This window comes from Salvelinus alpinus, chromosome 25 (assembly GCF_045679555.1).
Source record: "Salvelinus alpinus chromosome 25, SLU_Salpinus.1, whole genome shotgun sequence".
NCBI lineage: Eukaryota > Metazoa > Chordata > Actinopteri > Salmoniformes > Salmonidae > Salvelinus > Salvelinus alpinus.
Window position 1 is genome coordinate 2,668,671 of NC_092110.1, and position 19,203 is coordinate 2,687,873.

General features: G+C 43.8%; 1 protein-coding gene across 6 annotated transcripts in view; it reads right to left on the minus strand.

Annotated features, from left to right (window-relative positions):
* Positions 1 to 316: 316 nt before the first annotated feature.
* Positions 317 to 19,203, minus strand: part of efcab11 (EF-hand calcium binding domain 11) — a 90,635-nt gene continuing 71,748 nt past the window's right edge. For all 6 annotated transcript variants that reach the window (XM_071365167.1, XM_071365165.1, XM_071365171.1 and 3 more), the window contains one exon: positions 317 to 1,239. In XM_071365167.1, coding sequence (XP_071221268.1) covers positions 1,158 to 1,239 — 82 coding nt within the window. In that variant the 3' untranslated portion in view covers positions 317 to 1,157. The remainder of the gene's footprint in view (positions 1,240 to 19,203) is intronic.

The window sequence follows — 19,203 nt, forward strand, 5'->3', positions numbered from 1 at the left end:
ATTTCCCTTCAAGTCCATTTCCTTATTTCGCAGCCCCCTGAGTCCTCTTTGATGGATACATGAAACAAACAAATGTGTGTGAGTGAGAGTAATTGAGTGTGTGTGTGTGTTAGAGAGAGACTTGTGAGTGTGTTCGTATACAAGTGTGTGAGACCGTTTGTGTTTAAACAACAATGTATGTGTGTTCATACGAGTGTGCATGTAAGCTTTTGACTGTGTGTGTGTGTGTGTATCCCTTTGACTGTGTGTGTATGCATTTGTATGCCGTGTGTGCACTTGCGTCTCTCTGCGTCACACAGATCCAATACTCGGGTACTTTGATTACAAAAACAAATTAATCTTTATTCAGACGGGAGTGCCAGCGTCGTAAATCTCTCCAGAACACAAACATTGTATTTACAGTCCTGTAATTGGCGGGAACAAGAAGAGCGCTGGCAAATCCCCTCAGGAGCAGCAGCCTTGGGTCCTGTTCATCAGGCACCAAATGTACTGAAACCTTGGAGGGACTACCTGAACATGTCAAATAAGCGATTTTGTTGATGTTCCGTTGCAATGTGTTTTACTACTTTGTGCACTAATGAATATGACCCTGTTCACCGGGGCTTTATAATACAGAGAAGCTATGCAGGCGCAGAGCTAGGGCCATCCTGGAGCCCTGCCTGATTAAAAATCCAATATTATTACTACCAGGGGTAATATTCAATTTGGATGCAACCTACCCCTTCATCCCTTCTGCCCCCTCTCTATCTCTCGCCCTCCCCCTCTTTCTTTCTCAGGTAGAAGTGCATTTGGGAGAGCAGGGGATTATGGGATGGGACCTGCTTAATGGGGTTGAGAGAGAGAGAGAGATAGTCTGAGAGACAGAGAGACATAGAGACAGACAGAGAGAGAGACAGACAGAGAGACAGAGAGAGAGAGAGAGAGAGAGAGAGAGAGAGAGACAGAGACAGAGAGAAAGGAGGGGGTAAAAAGGGAGACAGAGGTGGCTGGGTCACTGGTTCTCTGTCAAAGTAGCAGAGGTGGCACAGAAGCACGTCAACAGTGGGCTCCAAAATGCATTCTGCACAAGTTGCTCCATAGTTGATTTTTATTAGATGTTGGCCAGAACGAAGCTGTCCAGTCCAAGGAGGAGAGAGGAACGGAGTGTCCACTCTCAGTTAGCTGTTGGCCTGTCCATAGCTGATGACACACTCAAAGTCTCTGAAGCTCACGTGGCCATCACTATTCTGGTCTGCCAGCCTGTAAGAGAGACAAATACCAGTTAGAGAAGAGGAGGAGAGGGGCGGGGAGGAGATGAGGGGAGAAAAGAGGAGGACAGAAGGAGGAGAGGAGAAGAAGCATACGTCTCTGTGGTAAGAAGCAGCCAGTTGTCCAAAGTTGGTTTTTTATTCTCTACCCCTGGAGAGCACAGCTAGTCAGCCACGGTACAGCCAAGCTCTGGCACACTGGCTCCTAGCACCAAAGGCTGCAGGTGTTTCACAATGGCTCTTTTCCTCTGTTCTATATCCATAAAATAGCAGTTCTACAAACACATTGAAACACACACGCACTGCACACACACACACACAACTGCATGAGCACAAACACACACACACACACACACACTATCACACCAGAGGATGAGCCACTCCACTCCAGAGCCAGTGTGTGAAGAAGTCGCCACAGCAAATTGAATCATGTCAATGGAGAAATTACAGTACAATAGACCTGGCTCTCTCTCTCCTCCATGTCGCTCTGCCACACACACCTTCTCTCCCTCTCGCTCTCTCTGTGTGATCTCCCCATTCCTTGGCTGTGCAAAGTGTGCGTGTAAACACAGCAGCTGTGTGGAGATGAGGATCAACAGGGAGGAGAATTAGAGCAGCATTAAACAGCCAGCCAGTGGAAAATCACACTTCCTCCTCCTTCCCGTGTCTCATCGTCTCGCTCTACTAACCAAAGCTCTAACGGGCGCTCTAAATGAGAGCACTGTGAGGATCCAATTTGGACTCTTACCGCAGGGGGTCTATCTGTATCGTAGAAGAGGGTTAGATAGTGGGAGACCCCCATTCACAGCCCATTTATCACTCCTCCGCCGCACCCTCCCACCACCAGGGACGTAGTGGAGGGCGAACAAACAAGACCCTGTCCTCCTAGGCACCTGTCGTAATTTCCCGAAATACCTCTTTACCTGGTGGACCTACTGTGCGCCTGCAACAGCTACTCCGTGAATACAGGGTTTCCCCAAACTCGGTCCTGGGGACACCAGGGGGTGCACATTTAGGTTTTTCCCCCCAAGCACTCCACGACACAGCGGATTAGTGAGGAGTTGTTTCGTTTAATCTGGTGTGTCGAGCTAGGGCAAAAAACTAAAACGTGCAACGCCTGGGGTTCCCAGGACCGAGTTTTTGGAAACGCTGCGCTGCTACACCTCACATACACTCACCCATCCCTCTTCACCCACTCGTTTCCCTCAAGCCCTCTAAGCTCCGCTAAGAGTGTCTAGAACGGTCTACTACGGTTTAGTAAAGACCCTCTGAATCCCTGCGGGGGAGCAAGAAAGACGACAAGAAAAAGTGACTAAGAGAGAGAGAGGAGAGAGAGAGAAAGTGATACGGAAAGACAGCGGGAGAAAGAGAGAGATTGCTATGGAAAGAGAAGACCAGACAGGGGATACTGATAGACAAAAGATGATGAGGGTGAGCCTGAATAACAACACTTAGGAGACCACTTTATGTAGCATTAGATGGAAGACGAGAGAGGATCATGACTTAATGCCTGTGTGCTGCTTGTGCGTTTGGGTATGAGTGTGTGTTTGGATATGAGTGTGTGTGTGGGGGTATGAGTGTGTTAGTGTCATTTAAACAAACCACTTACACGGCGACATTTAAACTGACAGAAGCTACGACCACAATCAAGAACGTACCATTAAGACGTGATTAGTGTGTGTATAATCACACATTTGGAATGGCGTGTGTGTGTGTGTGTGTGTGTGTGTGTGTTGACAGTCTAATTAAGGCCTGACACTGACCGTTCTTGAAACCCTGTGTTGTAGTGACAGCTATGAAATTACAATTACTGCTCAGGCTGTCAAACACAGACTGATAGTGGGTCAGAGAGAGGGGGATGGAAAGGGAAGGGAGAAAGGGGGCTGGATGGAGAGGGGGAAACAGAGTCGGAAGGAGATAGAGAGAAGGGCGGGGGGGTGGAGAGAACATGTGGTGAAAGAGTGGGATGGGGAGGGAGAGAAAGGGAGAGTTGAAGAGAGTGAGAGGAAAAAGGTGGTGTGAAAGTCAACTCCTAGAGGGCAACACTCTGCTGCTTTTCATACTTTCCTTTTAATTAGTGAAACCAGGTGTGTGAACTCCCTAGCCAATCAGTGACATTAAGTGATCAACTAAGTGCCAGCGGGAGAGGAGAGAGGAGACCCACCTGACAGACCCTGTAGCGTAGCTCCTGGAGGACTTCAGCTTGATACCATCCCTGCTCTAAGTGGTATGAACCTGGGCCAGTGGGCGGGGCTGAATATGTCTCACTCACTCACTGCAGTCAGCTTCCACAAGGGGAGAAAGACAGCAACTCCCAGGGGCCAGTGGAACAAGCAGGCTATGACATCATCAGCATGCACCGGAGGCCCAGGAGCATTAACCACAGTATTCTCATTGCTCTAAAACAGGATGGGCAACTCCAGTCGTCGGGGCTGGAGTGGTGTCTCACTTTCCCCCACATCCCGAGCAAACACAGCAGATCAAACACGTGCTTCTACACCTGCATTACTAGCTGTTTGGGGTTTTAGGCTGGGTGTCTGTACAGCACTTCGAGATATTAGCTGATGTACGAAGGGCTATATAAAATAAAATTGATTGATTGATCAAACTAATTGCATTCTAAACCAAAGATTGTGATTTGTTGATTATTGGAGACAGGTGTGTTAGTTGGGGCAAACTTTGTGACACCAGTCAGCCCCTCGGGGACTGGAGTTGGCCATCCCTGCTCTAAAGACACACACTGATCGCGCACACAAAGCTCATACACACACAAAGAACACAAACACACCATGTGCATAAAAAGAGAGCATGCCCCCCCCTCCAAAAAAAACAGTTTCAACTCCGTCAATGTTGAATAGAGCGGACTCAGTGGTCCAACACTGTCTACAGAGAGACTGCTCAGTAGTTGACTGTTCATTCAGTCCATTACAACTGGTTACACCAGACGGATCCATTCATACCTAATTACATTATCAGTGTGTGGCAGCTGTGTGTGTGTGGAACTCCAATCGGGATATTGATGCTCTCATGAGAGCATCTGCCCCAGTTTCTGCCTGTGCATCACAACACACACACACACACACACACACGTGCATCACAACACACACACACACACACACACACACACACACACACACACACACACAAAGACACACACACAAAGACACACACACACTTATGGCGTGCAGGAGCCCAGGGTTCCAACCTAGTCAGTCAGTAACTGCCAAAATAAAGGAAACACACCAAAATAAAGTGTCTTAATTAGTGATGCACTGATATGACATTTTTGGCTGATACCGATATCCGATATTTTCCTTGCTCAAAAAAACGATACCGATTACCAATATTAAAAATTTCAGCGGCCTTTTAAGCATTCTAGTAGTTAAATAGTTAACACACACACAACGGTCTAAGGCACTGCATCTCAGTGCAAGAGGCGTCACTACAGTCCCTGGTTCGAATCCAGGCTGTATCACATCCGGCCGTGATTGGGAGTCCCATAGGGCGGCGCACAATTGGCCCAGCGTCGTCCGGGTTTGGCCGGGGTAGGCCGCCATTGTAAATAAGAATATGTTCTTACCTGACTTGCCTAGTTAAATAAAAGGTTACACACACACAAAAAATGTATTTTGTTGGCATTTACGTATGCCCCCATTACCAGTAAAACATAATCAAAGCCTATTTCACTTACTTGCTGTGCTGTTTCGTTGTTAATTTGTTCAGTCGTTTCATTCTCAAACAGGATTTAATCATACATGTCAAGCATCATACATTTCAGCTTTGTCTGTCCGTGGCCTCTCTTCCTTATGTGTCTGTTTCCATCTTGTCCAAAATGTATGTAACATTTCACGTAAACCCGGTTTCTTGTCTGCATCGAAGTAGCGGTCCTTGTACATAGCATTGAGCATGGTGGCGACACAGTAAAGAGGCTCAGAGAGAATGCCACCGAATCGCTTGTTCACAGCCTGTGTCGGCAGTTTTGTTGAGCAGGCGTTTCAATGCCATGACAGAGGATATCATGTCTGCTGCAGGTGCAATTGATGAGCTTATTTCTCGAGTCAGTTGTTCGAATGGAGCTAGCTTGTGTGTTCATGTTTCCAAGTTTCAAACATATTCTCAAATGCCATTGAAATGGCAGCAGCGGAATGACAACCAGCACATTCGTGAGCATGCAGTACGACTTTCCTCAGTACAAAATCCTCGACGACTGTACCCACTGTGCTGCCAGACTCAGCATGCTCATGGGGCTGATATCGCTGGTCCAAATGTCAGTCGTGAAGCTAATATCAGTGACACTATTACTGTGTAACTCCGGTAGGGCAACATCTGAAAAATAACGCACCTGGTAGTGTCTACCTGTGCTCGACCAGTCAGCGAAAGCCAACATCACCCACGACAGAGAATGCTTGATTGTCAAGGGCATGAATTCCATTATCTTGGCATTAATGGAGTTCACCTTTGAGTTGTCTCGCTGAAATTATCTTACTCTTTCAAATGACTGCTCAACTTGTTGACTGCTCGATCCACACAGCAGACATTGTGGACTAGGTTAGGAATGCGTTGTTGCACATGTAGCGCTACATTTTACATGGCATCATTACGTCATCTACCTACGTTATATAGGAATGCACGTCAGCTTTGACATCAGTTTTGCACATCGGCGTTAAACTAGACATTGGGCCGATGCCAATGTTGGCATTTTTAGCTAACATCGTCCGATTCCGATATGTTCACTGATATATTGTCCATCCCTAGTCTTAACAGGGCCTTGGGCCACCATGAGCTGCCAGAACAGCTTCAATGCACCTTGGCATAGATTCTACATAGATTCTAAGTGTCTGGAACTCTATTGGAGGGATGCGACACCATTGTTCCATGAGAAATTCCATCATTTGGTGTTCTTTTATGATGGTGGAAAAGCTGCCTCCCGCGTGTTCAATTGGGGGGGGGGGGGGGCCATTGCCCCTTTAAGAGCTCTACTGCGCAGCTGCCCCAAAACCATGCTTGAAACTCCGGTTGTAAATTAATTTTTAAAACAATGCCATACACACAATTGTAGGAGGCCTTTTTAACAAAGGCCAAAAGTGTTTTGCCTAGATTGCATTAAGAAATGTTACGCATTGGAAAGCACTGGAAAGTTACATCCTGAATGGTAAAGTATAAGCTTTGAATTACACTGAACAAAAATATAAACGCAACATGTAAAGTGTTGATCCCATGAGCTGAAATAAAAGATTGTTTCAGAAAACTAGGCGTATGTTGCGTGTCACTACTTTACAGGAGAGACATTTGAACGTAGACAAGATTTTTGGGTGAACTTTCATGTGCCTTAATAACAAACGTGTATGCCATCTGTAAATACGAATAATACTTTACAAAATACGAGCCTAGTTGGTTTAGACATGGAAAAAGTCTGGAACCTACAGGATAGTAACGCCATGTTTGGCTGAGATAATGGATGGGCTGGACATGCCGAGATGAGTTTGGATTCGTCTGGCATGTAGTATGCTTCTGTCTATAACATGAGCTGCTCAGTATGTGTAGTTAATCCTTTCTAGCGCAGCTTTTTTAACAGATATCACAAAGAACTGCAAGAGACACGTCTCCGGATTACATCTTCCAACTAAGGGCAACCATTGCATCCGTGACGTAGAGGGAAAAGCGTTCATCCATGTCTACGAGTAAGAGAGTCTAGCTAGCTACATTTTCAGATATTATACATTTCTATTTTGTCAGACAGTCAAATTCATTGCAAGTTAAAGCGTACTGTTAGATAGCTCGCTAATGTTAGCTGGCTGGCTCGCTAGCAAATGTTTGATTTGTGCAGTAATATTATTTGTATCCCAGAGCCATTTGTATTTCTAGTTATAGCCTAATGTTAGCTAGCTAGCTAACATAGAACCTAGTTGGTTAGCTTTAGCCACCTGTAGATTCATACAGGATAGTAACGTTATGAGTTGGGATTATGGTTCATTGTTTAGCTAGCTAGCTACATGTCTAAACAAAAGACTCTACTATGCAAGTAACCATTTCACTGTACCGTTTATCCGTTTATACCTTCTGCATGTTACAAATAAAATGTGATTTTAATTTATATAGTGTGTGTGTTTACCAGAGACGGTAATGTGACAAACATGACCTGCACCAAAGTCAAATTGTGGCTATATCCAGGAAAGCTAAAATTCCAAAAGCTGGGCCTAAAATAGCGTATAAGCGATCATACTAAAGATCTTGCTGTGACTCTTATGTGGATAATGTTAAAAATATTTGTTGGTCTGATGTGATAAATAAGGAGCATCCAGACGCTGCACTTAATGAATTTATGAAATTCCTTCTTCCAAGTATTGATAAACATGCACATGTTAAAAACTGCCTGTTAGAACTGTTAAGGCTCCATGGATTGATGAGGAATTGAAAAACTGTATGGTTGAAAGAGATGGGGCAAAAGGAGTGGCTAATAAGTCTGGCTGCACATTTGACTGGCTGACTTACTACAAATTGAGAAATGTGACTAAACTCAACAAAAAGAATAAGAAACTGTATTATGAAGCCAACATCAATAATATAAAGAATGATGAAAAAAAAAACTTGAGTACTTTAAATGAAATTATGGGCAGAAAGACAAATTGAACTCATCAAACCATTTTGATGTTGCCAATTATTTTAACGATTATTTAATTGGCAAAGTGGACAAACTTAGGCAGGAAATGCCAACAACGAACAGTGAGCCATCATCCTCATGCATAAAAAATAAAAAAACAATGAAAGAAAAGTCTTGAAAGTTTGAATTTTGTAAAGTTAAGTGTGGGAAAGGTGGGGAAATTATTGCTATCGATCAACATTGACAAACCTCCTGGCATTGACAGCTACTGAAAATGGTTGCTGACTCTATAGCCACTCCTATCTGTCATAGCTTAAATCTGAGCCTAGAGTTAAGTATTTGTCAACAGGCCTGGAGGGAAGCCAAAGTCATTCCGTTACCCAAGAGTGGAAAAGAGGCATTTACTGGTTCTAACAACAGACCTATCAGCTTGCTGCCAGCTCTTAGCAAACTGTACAATCCTACTTCTCTGTAAACAAATTAACAACAGCCTTTCAGCATGCTTATAGAGAAGGGCACTCAACATGAACTGCACTGACACAAATGACTGATGATTGGTTGAAAGAAATTGATAACAAGACGATTTTGGGAACTACACTGCTAGATTTCTGTGCAGCCTTTGATATTATTGACGATAACCAGTTGTTGAGAAAACATACACTACCGTTCAAAAGTTTGGGGTCACTTAGAAATGTCCTTGTTTTTGAAAGAAAAGAAAATTTGTTTTCCATTAAAATAACATCAAATTGATCAGAAATACAGTGTAGACATTGTTAAAGTTGTAAATGACTTTTGTAGCTGGAAACAGCAGATTTTTTTCATGGAATATCTACATAGGCGTACAGAGGCCCATTATCAGCAACCATCACTCCTGTGTTCCAATGGCACGTTGTGTTAGCTAATCCAAGTTTATAATTTTAAAAGGCTAATTGATCATTAGAGAACCCTTTTGCAATTGTTAGCACAGCTGAAAACTGTTATTCTGATGAAAGAAGCAATACAATTGGCCTTCTTTAGACTAGTTGAGTATCTGGAGCATCAGCATTTGTGGATTCAATTACAGGCTCAAAATGGCCAGAAACAAAGGACTTTCTTCCGAAACTCATCAGTCTATTCTTGTTCTGAGAATTGAAGGCTATTCCATGCGAGAAATTGCCAAGAAACTGAAGATCTTGTACAACGCTGTGTACTACTCCCTTCACAGAACAGCGCAAACTGGCTCTAACCAGAATAGAAAGAGGAGTGGGAGGCCCCGGTACACAACTGGGCAAAAAGACAAGTACATTAGAGTGTCTAGTTTGAGAAACAGACGCCTCACAAGTTCTCAACTGGCAGCTTCATTAAATAGTACCCGCAAAACACCAGTCTCAACGTCAACAGTGAAGAGGCGTCTCCGGGATGCTGGCCACCTAGGCAGAGTTGCAAAGAAAAAGCCATCTCAGACTGGCCAATAAAAATAAAAGATTAAGATTGGCAAAAGAACAGAGACACTGGACAGAGGAAGATTGTAAAAAAGTGTTACGGAAAGACGAATCTAAGTTTGTGGTGTTCGGTATCACAAAGAAGAACATTGAGACACTGAAAAAATAAAAAGATGCTGGAGGAGTGCTTGACGCCATCTGTCAAACATGGTGGAGGCAATGTGATGGTCTGGGGAGCTTTGGTGGTGGTAAAGTTGGAGTTTTGTACAGGGTAAAAGGGATCTTGAAGAAGGAAGGCTATCACTCCATTTTGCAACACCATGCCATACCTTGTGGACGGTACTTAATTGGAGCCAATTTCCTGCTACAACAGGACATTGACCCAAAGCACACCTTCAAACTACGCAATAACTATTTAGGGAAGAAGCAGTCAGCTGGTATTCTGTCTATAATGGAGTGGCCAGCACAGTAACCGGATCTCAACCCTATTGAAATGTTGTGGGAACAGCTTGACCGTGTGGTACGTAAGAAGTGCCCATCAAGTCAATCCAACTTGTGGGAGGTGCTTCAGCAAGCATGTGGTGAAATCTCTTCAGATTACCTCAACAAATTGACAACTAGAATGCCAAAGGTCTGCAAGGCTGTAATTGCTGCAAATGGAGGATTCTATGATGAAAGCAAAGTTTGAAGGACAATTATTATTTAAATAAAAAAATATATATATTTATAACCTTGTCAACATCTTGACTATATTTCCTATTCATTTTGCATCTCATTTCATGTATGTCTTCATGGAAAACAAGGACATTTCTAAGTGACCCCAAACTTTTGAACGGTAGTGTATGTGTTATGGCTTTTCAACCTCTGCCATATCCTGGATTCAGAGCTATCTATCTAATAGAACTCAGAGGGTTTTATTTAACGGAAGCTTCTCAAATGTTAAACATGTAAAGTGTGGTGTACCGCAGGGCAGCTCTCTAGGCCCTCTACTCTTTTCTATTTTTACCAATGAACTGCCTCTGGCATTAAACAAAGCATGTGTGTCCATGTATGCTGATGATTCAATCATATACGCATCAGCAACCACAGCTAATGAAGTTACTGTAACCCTTAACAATGAGTTGCAGTCTGTTTTGGAATTGGTGGCCAGTAATAAATTGGTCCTGAACATCTCTAAAACTAAGAGCATTGTATTTGGTACAAACCATTCCCTACGTTCTAGACCTCAGCTGAATCTGGTAATGAATGAACAAGTTGAGGAGACTAAATTACTCTGTATTGCCTTAGATTGTAAACTGTCATGGACAAAACATATACAGTGGGGAGAACAAGTATTTGATACACTGCCCATTTTGCAGGTTTTCCTACTTACAAAGCATGTAGAGGTCTGTAATTTCTATCAGAGGTACACTTCAACTGTGAGAGACGGAATCTAAAACAAAAATCCATAAAATCACATTGTATGATTTTTAAGTAATTAATTAGAGTTTTATTGCATGACATAAGTATTTGATCACCTACCAACCAGTAAGAATTCCGGCTCTCACAGACCCGTTAGTTTTTCTTTAAGAAGCCCTCCTGTTCTCCACTCATTACCTGTATTAACTGCACCTGTTTGAACTCGTTACCTGTATAAAAGACACCTGTCCACACACTCAATCAAACAGACTCCAACCTCTCCACAATGGCCAAGACCAGAGAGCTGTGTAAGGACATCAGGGATAAAATTGTAGACCTGCACAAGGCTGGGATGGGCTACAGGACAATAGGCAAGCAGCTTGGTGAGAAGGCAACAACTGTTGGCGCAATTATTAGAAAATGTAAGAAGTTCAAGATGACGGTCAATCACCCTCGGTCTGGTGCTCCATGCAAGATCTCACCTCGTGGGGCATCAATGATGATGAGGAAGGTGAGGGATCAGCCCAGAACTACACGGCAGGACCTGGTCAATGACCTGAAGAGAGCTGGGACCACAGTCTCAAAGAAAACCATTAGTAACACACTACGCCGTCATGGATTAAAATCCTGCAGCGCACGCAAGGTCCCCCTGCTCAAGCCAGCGCATGTCCAGGCCCGTCTGAAGTTTGCCAATGACCATCTGGATGATCCAGAGGAGGAATGGGAGAAGGTCATGTGGTCTGATGAGACAAAAATATAGCTTTTTGGTCTAAACTCCACTCGCCGTGTTTGGAGGAAGAAGAAGGATGAGTACAACCCCAAGAACACCATCCCAACCGTGAAGCATGGAGGTGGAAACATCATTCTTTGGGGATGCTTTTCTGCAAAGGGGACAGGACGACTGCACCGTATTGAGGGGAGGATGGATGGGGCCATGTATCGCGAGATCTTGGCCAACAATCTCCTTCCCTCAGTAAGAGCATTGTAGATGGGTCGTGGCTGGGTCTTCCAGCATGACAACAACCCGAAACACACAGCCAGGGCAACTAAGGAGTGGCTCCGTAAGAAGCATCTCAAGGTCCTGGAGTGGCCTAGCCAGTCTCCAGACCTGAACCCAATAGAAAATCTTTGGAGGGAGCTGAAAGTCCGTATTGCCCAGCGACAGCCCCGAAACCTGAAGGATCTGGAGAAGGTCTGTATGGAGGAGTGGGCCAAAATCCCTGCTGCAGTGTGTGCAAACCTGGTCAAGAACTACAGGAAACGTATGATCTCTGTAATTGCAAACAAAGGTTTCTGTACCAAATATTAAGTTCTGCTTTTCTGATGTATCAAATACTTATGTCATGCAATAAAATGCAATTTAATTACTTAAAAATCATACAATGTGATTTTCTGGATTTTTGTTTTAGATTCCGTCTCTCACAGTTGATGTGTACCTGTGATAAAAATTACAGACCTCTACATGCTTTGTAAGTAGGAAAACCTGCAAAATCGGCAGTGTATCAAATATTTCTTCTCCCCACTGTATATTCACTGATTGTAAAGATGGGGAGAGGTCTGTCAGTATTTAAGCGATGCTGTTTTTTTGACACCATCCTCCAAAAAGCAAGTCCTGCAGGCTGTAGTTGTATCTTATCTTGATTAATGTCCAGTCGTGTGGTTGAGTGCTGCAAGGAAAGATCTAGTTAAGCTGCAGCTTGCTCAGAACAGAGCAGCACGTCTTGCACTTCATTGTAATCAGAGGGCTAATATTAATACTACACATGCCAGTCTCTAAGAGTTGACGAGAAACTGACTGCATCACTTCTCCTTTTTATAAGAAACATTGTGTTAAATTCAAAATTGTTTGCATAGTCAACTTACACACAGCTCTGACACACACACTTACCCCACCAGACATGCCACCAGGGGTCTTTACACAGTCCCCAAATCCAGAACAAATTCAAGAAAGCATAAAGTATTATATAGAGCCATTATTGCACAGAACTCCCATCTCAACAGCAAACCTGGTTGAAAAAAACAGATAAAGCAACACCTCACAGCACAACGCCTCTCACCTATTTGACCTAGATAGCTTGTGTGTAGGTATTGATATGTAGGCTACGTGTGCCTTTTTTTAAATTGATGCAGTTCTGTCCTTGTGCTGTCCTTGTTTATTAAAGTTCTGTATTATGTCATGTTTTGTGTGGACACCAGGAAGAGTAGCTGCTGCTTTTGACACAGCTAATGGGGATCCTCAGAAAAGTTGTATTTTAAATAATGATCTTGTTGTGAGTTTATTTTCTTGTTATAATGAATAGAGATTAGCTAAAGTTAAGATGTTGTCAGCTATGGTCATTATTTGAACTGGCTAGCCAGCTAACTTAACATTAGCTAGCTAGCTATATTAAATTAATTTTAAAACGGATGGGTTTATTGATGTTATGCTATTTGGACCACCAAGCTGCGGATGTCATGCAGCCTGTCGTTTTTGTGTTTATACTTTTTCATAAAGACAAATTTGATGTCGGACAACAATAGAATGTTCATGATGTCATGGACTGTATACGGACATGCCGATAGACGTTGTATAAAGCAGCCTTTAGTCTTGAAATCTTTGTTGTTTAGTACACTACCATACTCACTCTGTTTAGCACATTGCCTCACATGTGAATACTTAAAGATGTGGGGCAAAGGCTTAAGAGGGTGTGAACGATGTTGAATGGGTGTAGACAAAGAAGAGCTCTCCACTAGGTGTACCAAAACTTTCAAGGGCCCTTTTCTCAAAAGTGGGGTTAGAAGTTAATCAACTTTCAAAGCAAAATTACTTTCCATTGTTCCTCAACTGTAGTGTATGATATACCATGTTTTAGCTCTGAGTCTCTACTTTTATCCAATGTAGAAAACACCAACTACATAAGACCGAATTGAGCCGGTCGGTCCCATTTTCCATATGCACAAAATACCTATTTCTCTCAAAATGTGTGCACAAATTTGTTTTTCCATCCCTGTTAGTGAGCATTTCTCTTTTGCCAAGATAATCCATCCACCTGACAGGTGTGGCATATCAAGAAGGTGATTAAACAGCATTATCATTACACAGGTGCACCTTGTGCTGGGGACAATAAAAGGTCACTCTAAAATGTGCAGTTGTCACACAACACAATGTCTTGAGGGAGGGTGCAATTGGCATGCTGACTACAGGAACGTCCACCAGAGCTGTTTCCAAAAATGGAATGTTAATTTCTCTACCATAAGCCGCCTCTGACGTCGTTTTAGAAAATTTGGCAGTATGTCCAACCGGCCTCACAGCCTCAGACCACGTGTATGGCGTTGTGTTGGTGACCGGTTTGCTGATGTCAACATTGTGAACAGAGTGCCCCACGATGGCGGAGGGGTTATGGTATGGGCAGGCATAAACTATGGACAATGAACACAATTGCATTTTATCAATGGCAATTTGAATACAAAGAGATATTGTGATGAGATCTTGAGGCCAATTGTCGTGCCATTCATCCTCCACCGTCACCTCATGTTTCAGCACGACCCCATGTCGCAAGGATCTGTAAACAATTCCTGGAAGCTGAAAATGTCCCAGTTCTTTTATGGCCTGCATACTCACCAGACATGTCACATATTGAGCATGTTTGGGATGCTCTGGATCGATGTGTAGGACAGCGTGTTCCAGTTTTTGCCAATATCCAGCAACTTTGCACAGCCATTGAAGAGTGGGACAGCATTCCACAATCAACAACCTGACCAACTCTATATCGAAGGAGAGGTGTCGCACTGCATGAGGCAAATGGTGGTCACATCAGATACTGACTGGATTACTGATCCACGCCTCTACCTTTTTTTTAAGGTATCTGTGACCAACAGATGCATATCCGTGTTCCCAGTCATGTGAAATCCATAGATTAGGGCCTAATGAATTTATTTCAATTGCCTGATTTCCTTGTATGAACTGTAAGTCAATAAAATCTTGGAAATTGTTGCATGTTAAGTTTATATTTTTGTTCAGTATACTTTGCCAGCAGGTACAGTAGGCTACACACCGGTGTTTGAGTTGAGCGCTGCAGTGGTGCTCATTATAGAATATTTAATTCCCTTCATCTGAACATCAGAGTGTCAGCAACAATCATGCATGTCAGTCCAGTGCACACAGCGTAACAGAGAAAATAAAATATTTGAGAAAACATTTATTTGGGAATTTATTTCGTAGAACAGACATGCTTCTGTATTAGGCTATACTGTATCATCTCCAAACCAGCCCCCAGAGATTTTTTTATTGCGGATCTACATTGATCTCAAAAACAACCTCTCCAGAATCCAATGACAGAGAACTGCAACCCCTGCCCTATGCTCCTTTGAGATCCCTCTTTCAAAGTCACCGAGATATCTTTTTCTAGCCATGGTAGCCAAAATAATGGGCAACTGGGCATTTTTATACATGACCCTAAGCACGATGAGATATTAATTAATTAATTAACTCAGGAACCACACCTGTGTGGAAGCACCTGCTTTCAATATACTTTGATTAAATGAGGGATACAATGACAAAAAATCCCAATGAAATATATTAATCCCACTTTGCAACACAACAAAATGTGAATATCAAATCCAATCAAATGTTATTTGTCACATGTGCCGAATACAACAGGTGTTTACCTACAAGCCCTTAACTGCATTGTTGGTTAAGAAAGTAGTTACAAAATTAAACTGAAGTAAAAAATTAAAAATAATTAGAGCATAAAGTAGCACTTAGTGTAATCTCTGAACACACTGTCTGCAGTATGTGTGTAATCCCATAGCTGCTTAAAATGAGAATAAGGCAGGAAGTAGAAACCTCTTGTGTTTCCTTATATGACATCACAGATTAGGAGAAAAGATAGGGAAGGTGTGGGGATGGATAGAGGGATATGTGCCTGGGTAGCAACAGTTTGTGTGTGTGTGTGTGTGCACAAAAGGAGTACGCTCTAAGGTGGGTAGTGAGATACTGCTGGCCTTGTAATGTGAACGCAGAGGAGGAATCAGCCCCCTGCCGCCAGTGAAATGACCCACCCCTGGAGGCCATGCTCTAAAAAGGGGGCTGCCCGGCCTTCTCTAGCCCAGGAGACAGGCCCCTGCCTGGGATGTGTCTGGGGAGAGGCAGGGGGTCGACTGGGTCTCACACAGACTCCATTACTAACTCATTTCACTCACCTGGGGGGGTGGGGGAGGACGACGACATCAAATCACACACATAAAGAAGATGAGGCAAAGGAGGGAGATACAAAGTGAGAGAGGAGGGATGGAGAGTCCGAATCACTGAGCAGTGAAGAAATACTCTCGCAAGCACACACGCACACACTCTCACTCTCTCTGTTCCAATCAGAGGGGACCGGTGCCACTGTGCACATCATACGTTGTTCAGCTCCTGCTAACACAAACAGCTCCATGGGTACCCACAATCTATCAGTGTGGGGGCAAGCCTCTCTGATCAAATGAGAAATATACTCTGAAACAGCCAAGAAGTGAATGGGGGATGAGAGGAAAGGGGGGTACATTACTCTCTTTGTACCCTAAAACACATCTCTATGCCTCCTCGCTGAAACCGTTTTCTTTGTCAGTCTGAACGATGAAAAGCCTTCATCTTCACCCACACACACACACAGGAGGATGAAAGACCTTCCTGTTCTCCGTTGGGCCCTACAGACCCCAAGGGAGGCCTGTCTGTCACGTTTGGTTGGAACCAATGTTCCTTCTAAGTTGCGTCCGTGCAGCTCCCTGGGACTGCCGAGCAGAAATATCAACCCACAGAGAGAAGCACGAGATTGAACTTCACTCAACTTTCCAGAAAAGTGGTCACCAACCGGTCGATGGCAATCGACTGGTCGATCTCCAAAGCCTTCCTAGTCGATCGCAAAACATTTGTGAAAAATCCCCAACAATAAAGCCTTTTCTTCCAATTGTTTTTATTTATTTGTCATTGTCACACCTGCTCCCACTCCCCCTCCCTGGCACTCGAAGGCGCAAGGCTCCCCAGCATTACGTACTCCTGCCACCATCAGTACGCACACCTGCCTTCCCCCGTCACGTTCATCAGCGATTATTGGACTCACCTGGACTCAATCAACTGTGTCATTACCTCCCCTATATCTGTCTGTTCCCAAGCTCTGTTCCCCCCCTCAGGATGAATGTTCGCTTGTCTTTGCGTACCCGGTTCTGACGCTGTCTCTGTCCTGTTTGATGTCTGTTCCATATTAAATGTTCTACTCCCCATACCTGCTTCTCTTCTCCAGCGTCGGTCATTACAGTCATGGGCTGTTGGCAGTAGGTGCACCCTTGTGCGCCGGGTAGGCGAACTGTTGCCATTTTGAACCATTTCATGTGTATGAAGGTACACTCTGCCTTCCCGGCGGGCCCAGAGATAAAATCAAGCGCACTATAGGCCTAACGCTGACCAATCGGATGGCTCAGATTACCGTGTCTGCAGTAACGTAGCAGGCATAAGAAATCTACAGCAAGGTTAAAACTGAGATTTCAAAATGTTTAAAACCATGACTAGAGAGAGAGTCTACAAATACAGCAAAGAGCTGCTGTTTTTTTCTTACTCAGCACTGTCAACACTTTGTATTCAACACCTTAATAAGCCATACATTTTTATGGCCTGAACAACAATGCATTATCATTGTTATCATTGCTACAGTACTGTTTTTAATTGGTTAATGTTGCATAGGCGTACGTTTTTTAACTCATGTAAAAAAAAAAAAAGAAGATCTCGGCTTGCATTTTGACTCAAAGTGATTTTGACTCAGAACAGGTTGGTGACCACTGTTCTAGAGTTCTCCCTGTTAACACTATTCACATTTCCCTTTACTGTGGCAATTGTGGTCGAATCAACACAATATTAGCCACTTTCAATGCAACACACTGAAACAAAATGAACTATGCAAGAGATGTTGTTGTAGGTAGAAAACAGTAGGATTTTATTGCATTGACACGCACTACTCAGCCCGTACTCTACACAGACCGGTGCGGCATAAACAAATGAGAGCTGCAGTAGGCCTATATGCAAATAGAACATTGCCATATATGGATCTGTGCCATTTACTTTGAACTGGACTGTGTTCACAGCATGAGCGGTTCTGAGTAGATGCGCTTGTTTTGAGATCAAAGCAAGGTGCATGTAGCCACGTGTATACATTTAGTTCATATCCTTTGCTCGTTAGTGAGTTATTCGCCCAGTAATAGATAATTTGCTGTCAGTAATAGGGGAGTGATTGTCTCCTACAAGAGCACAAAATGTGTACATTTCTAGACATACAGTGCATTTGGAAAGAATGCAGTCTATGTCTAGAAATTAGTATTCAGACCATTTGCTATGAGACTCGAAATTGAGCTCAGGTGCATCCTGTTTCCATTTGTCATCCTTGAGATGTTTCTACAACTTGATTTGAATTTACCACAAGTGAACTCCATTGATTGGACATTGAAAGGCACACATACCTGTCTATATAAGGTCCTACAGTTGACAGTGCATGTCAGAACAAAAACCAAGCCATGAGGTCGAAAGGAATTGTCCGTAGAGCTCCAAGACAGGATTGTGTCGAGGCACAGATCTGGGGAAGGGTACCAAAATATTTCTGCAGCATATAAGGTCTCCAAGAACGCAGTGTCCTCCATCATTCTTAAATGGAAGAAGTTTGGAACCACCAAGACGCTTCCTAGAGCTGGCCGCCCGGCCAAACTGAGTAATCGGGGGAGAAAGGCCTTGGTCAGAGAGGTGACCAAGAACCTGATGGTCACTCTGGCAGAGCTCCAGAGTTCCTCTGTGGAGAAGGGAAAACCATCTCTGCAGCACTCCACCAATCAGGCCTTTACGGCAGAGTGGCCAGATGGAAGCCACTCCTCAGTAAAATGCACATGACAGCCAGCTTGGAATTTGCCAAAAGGCACCTAAAGGACACTCAGACCATGACAAACACGATTCTCTGATCTGATGAAAGAAAGATTGAACTCTTTGGCCTGAATGCCAAGTGTCACGTCTGGAGGAAACCTGGCACCATCCCTATGGTGAAGCATGGTCGTGGCAGCATCATGCTGTGAGGATGTTGTCAGCGGAAGGGACTGGAAGACTAGTCAGAATTGAAGGAAAGATGAACAGAGCAAAGTACAGAGAGATCCTTGATGAAAACCTGCTCCAGAGCACTCAGGACCTCAGACTGGGTGCAAAGGTTTACCTTCCAACAGGACAACGACCCTAAGCATACAGCCAGACAATGCAGGAGTGGCTTCGAGACAAGTCTCTGAATGTCCTTGGGTGGCCAAGCCAGAGCCCGGACTTGAACCCGATCGAACATCTCTGGAGAGACCTGAAAATAGCTGTGCAGCGACGCTCCCCATCCAACCTGACAGAGCTTGAGAAGATCTGCAGAGAAGAATGGGAGAAACTCCCCAAATACAGGTGTGCCAAGCTTGTAGCGTCATACCCAAGAAGACTTGAGGCTGTAATCGCTGCCAAAGGTGCTGCAACAAAGTACTGAGTAAAGGGTCTTAATACTTATGTCAATGTGAT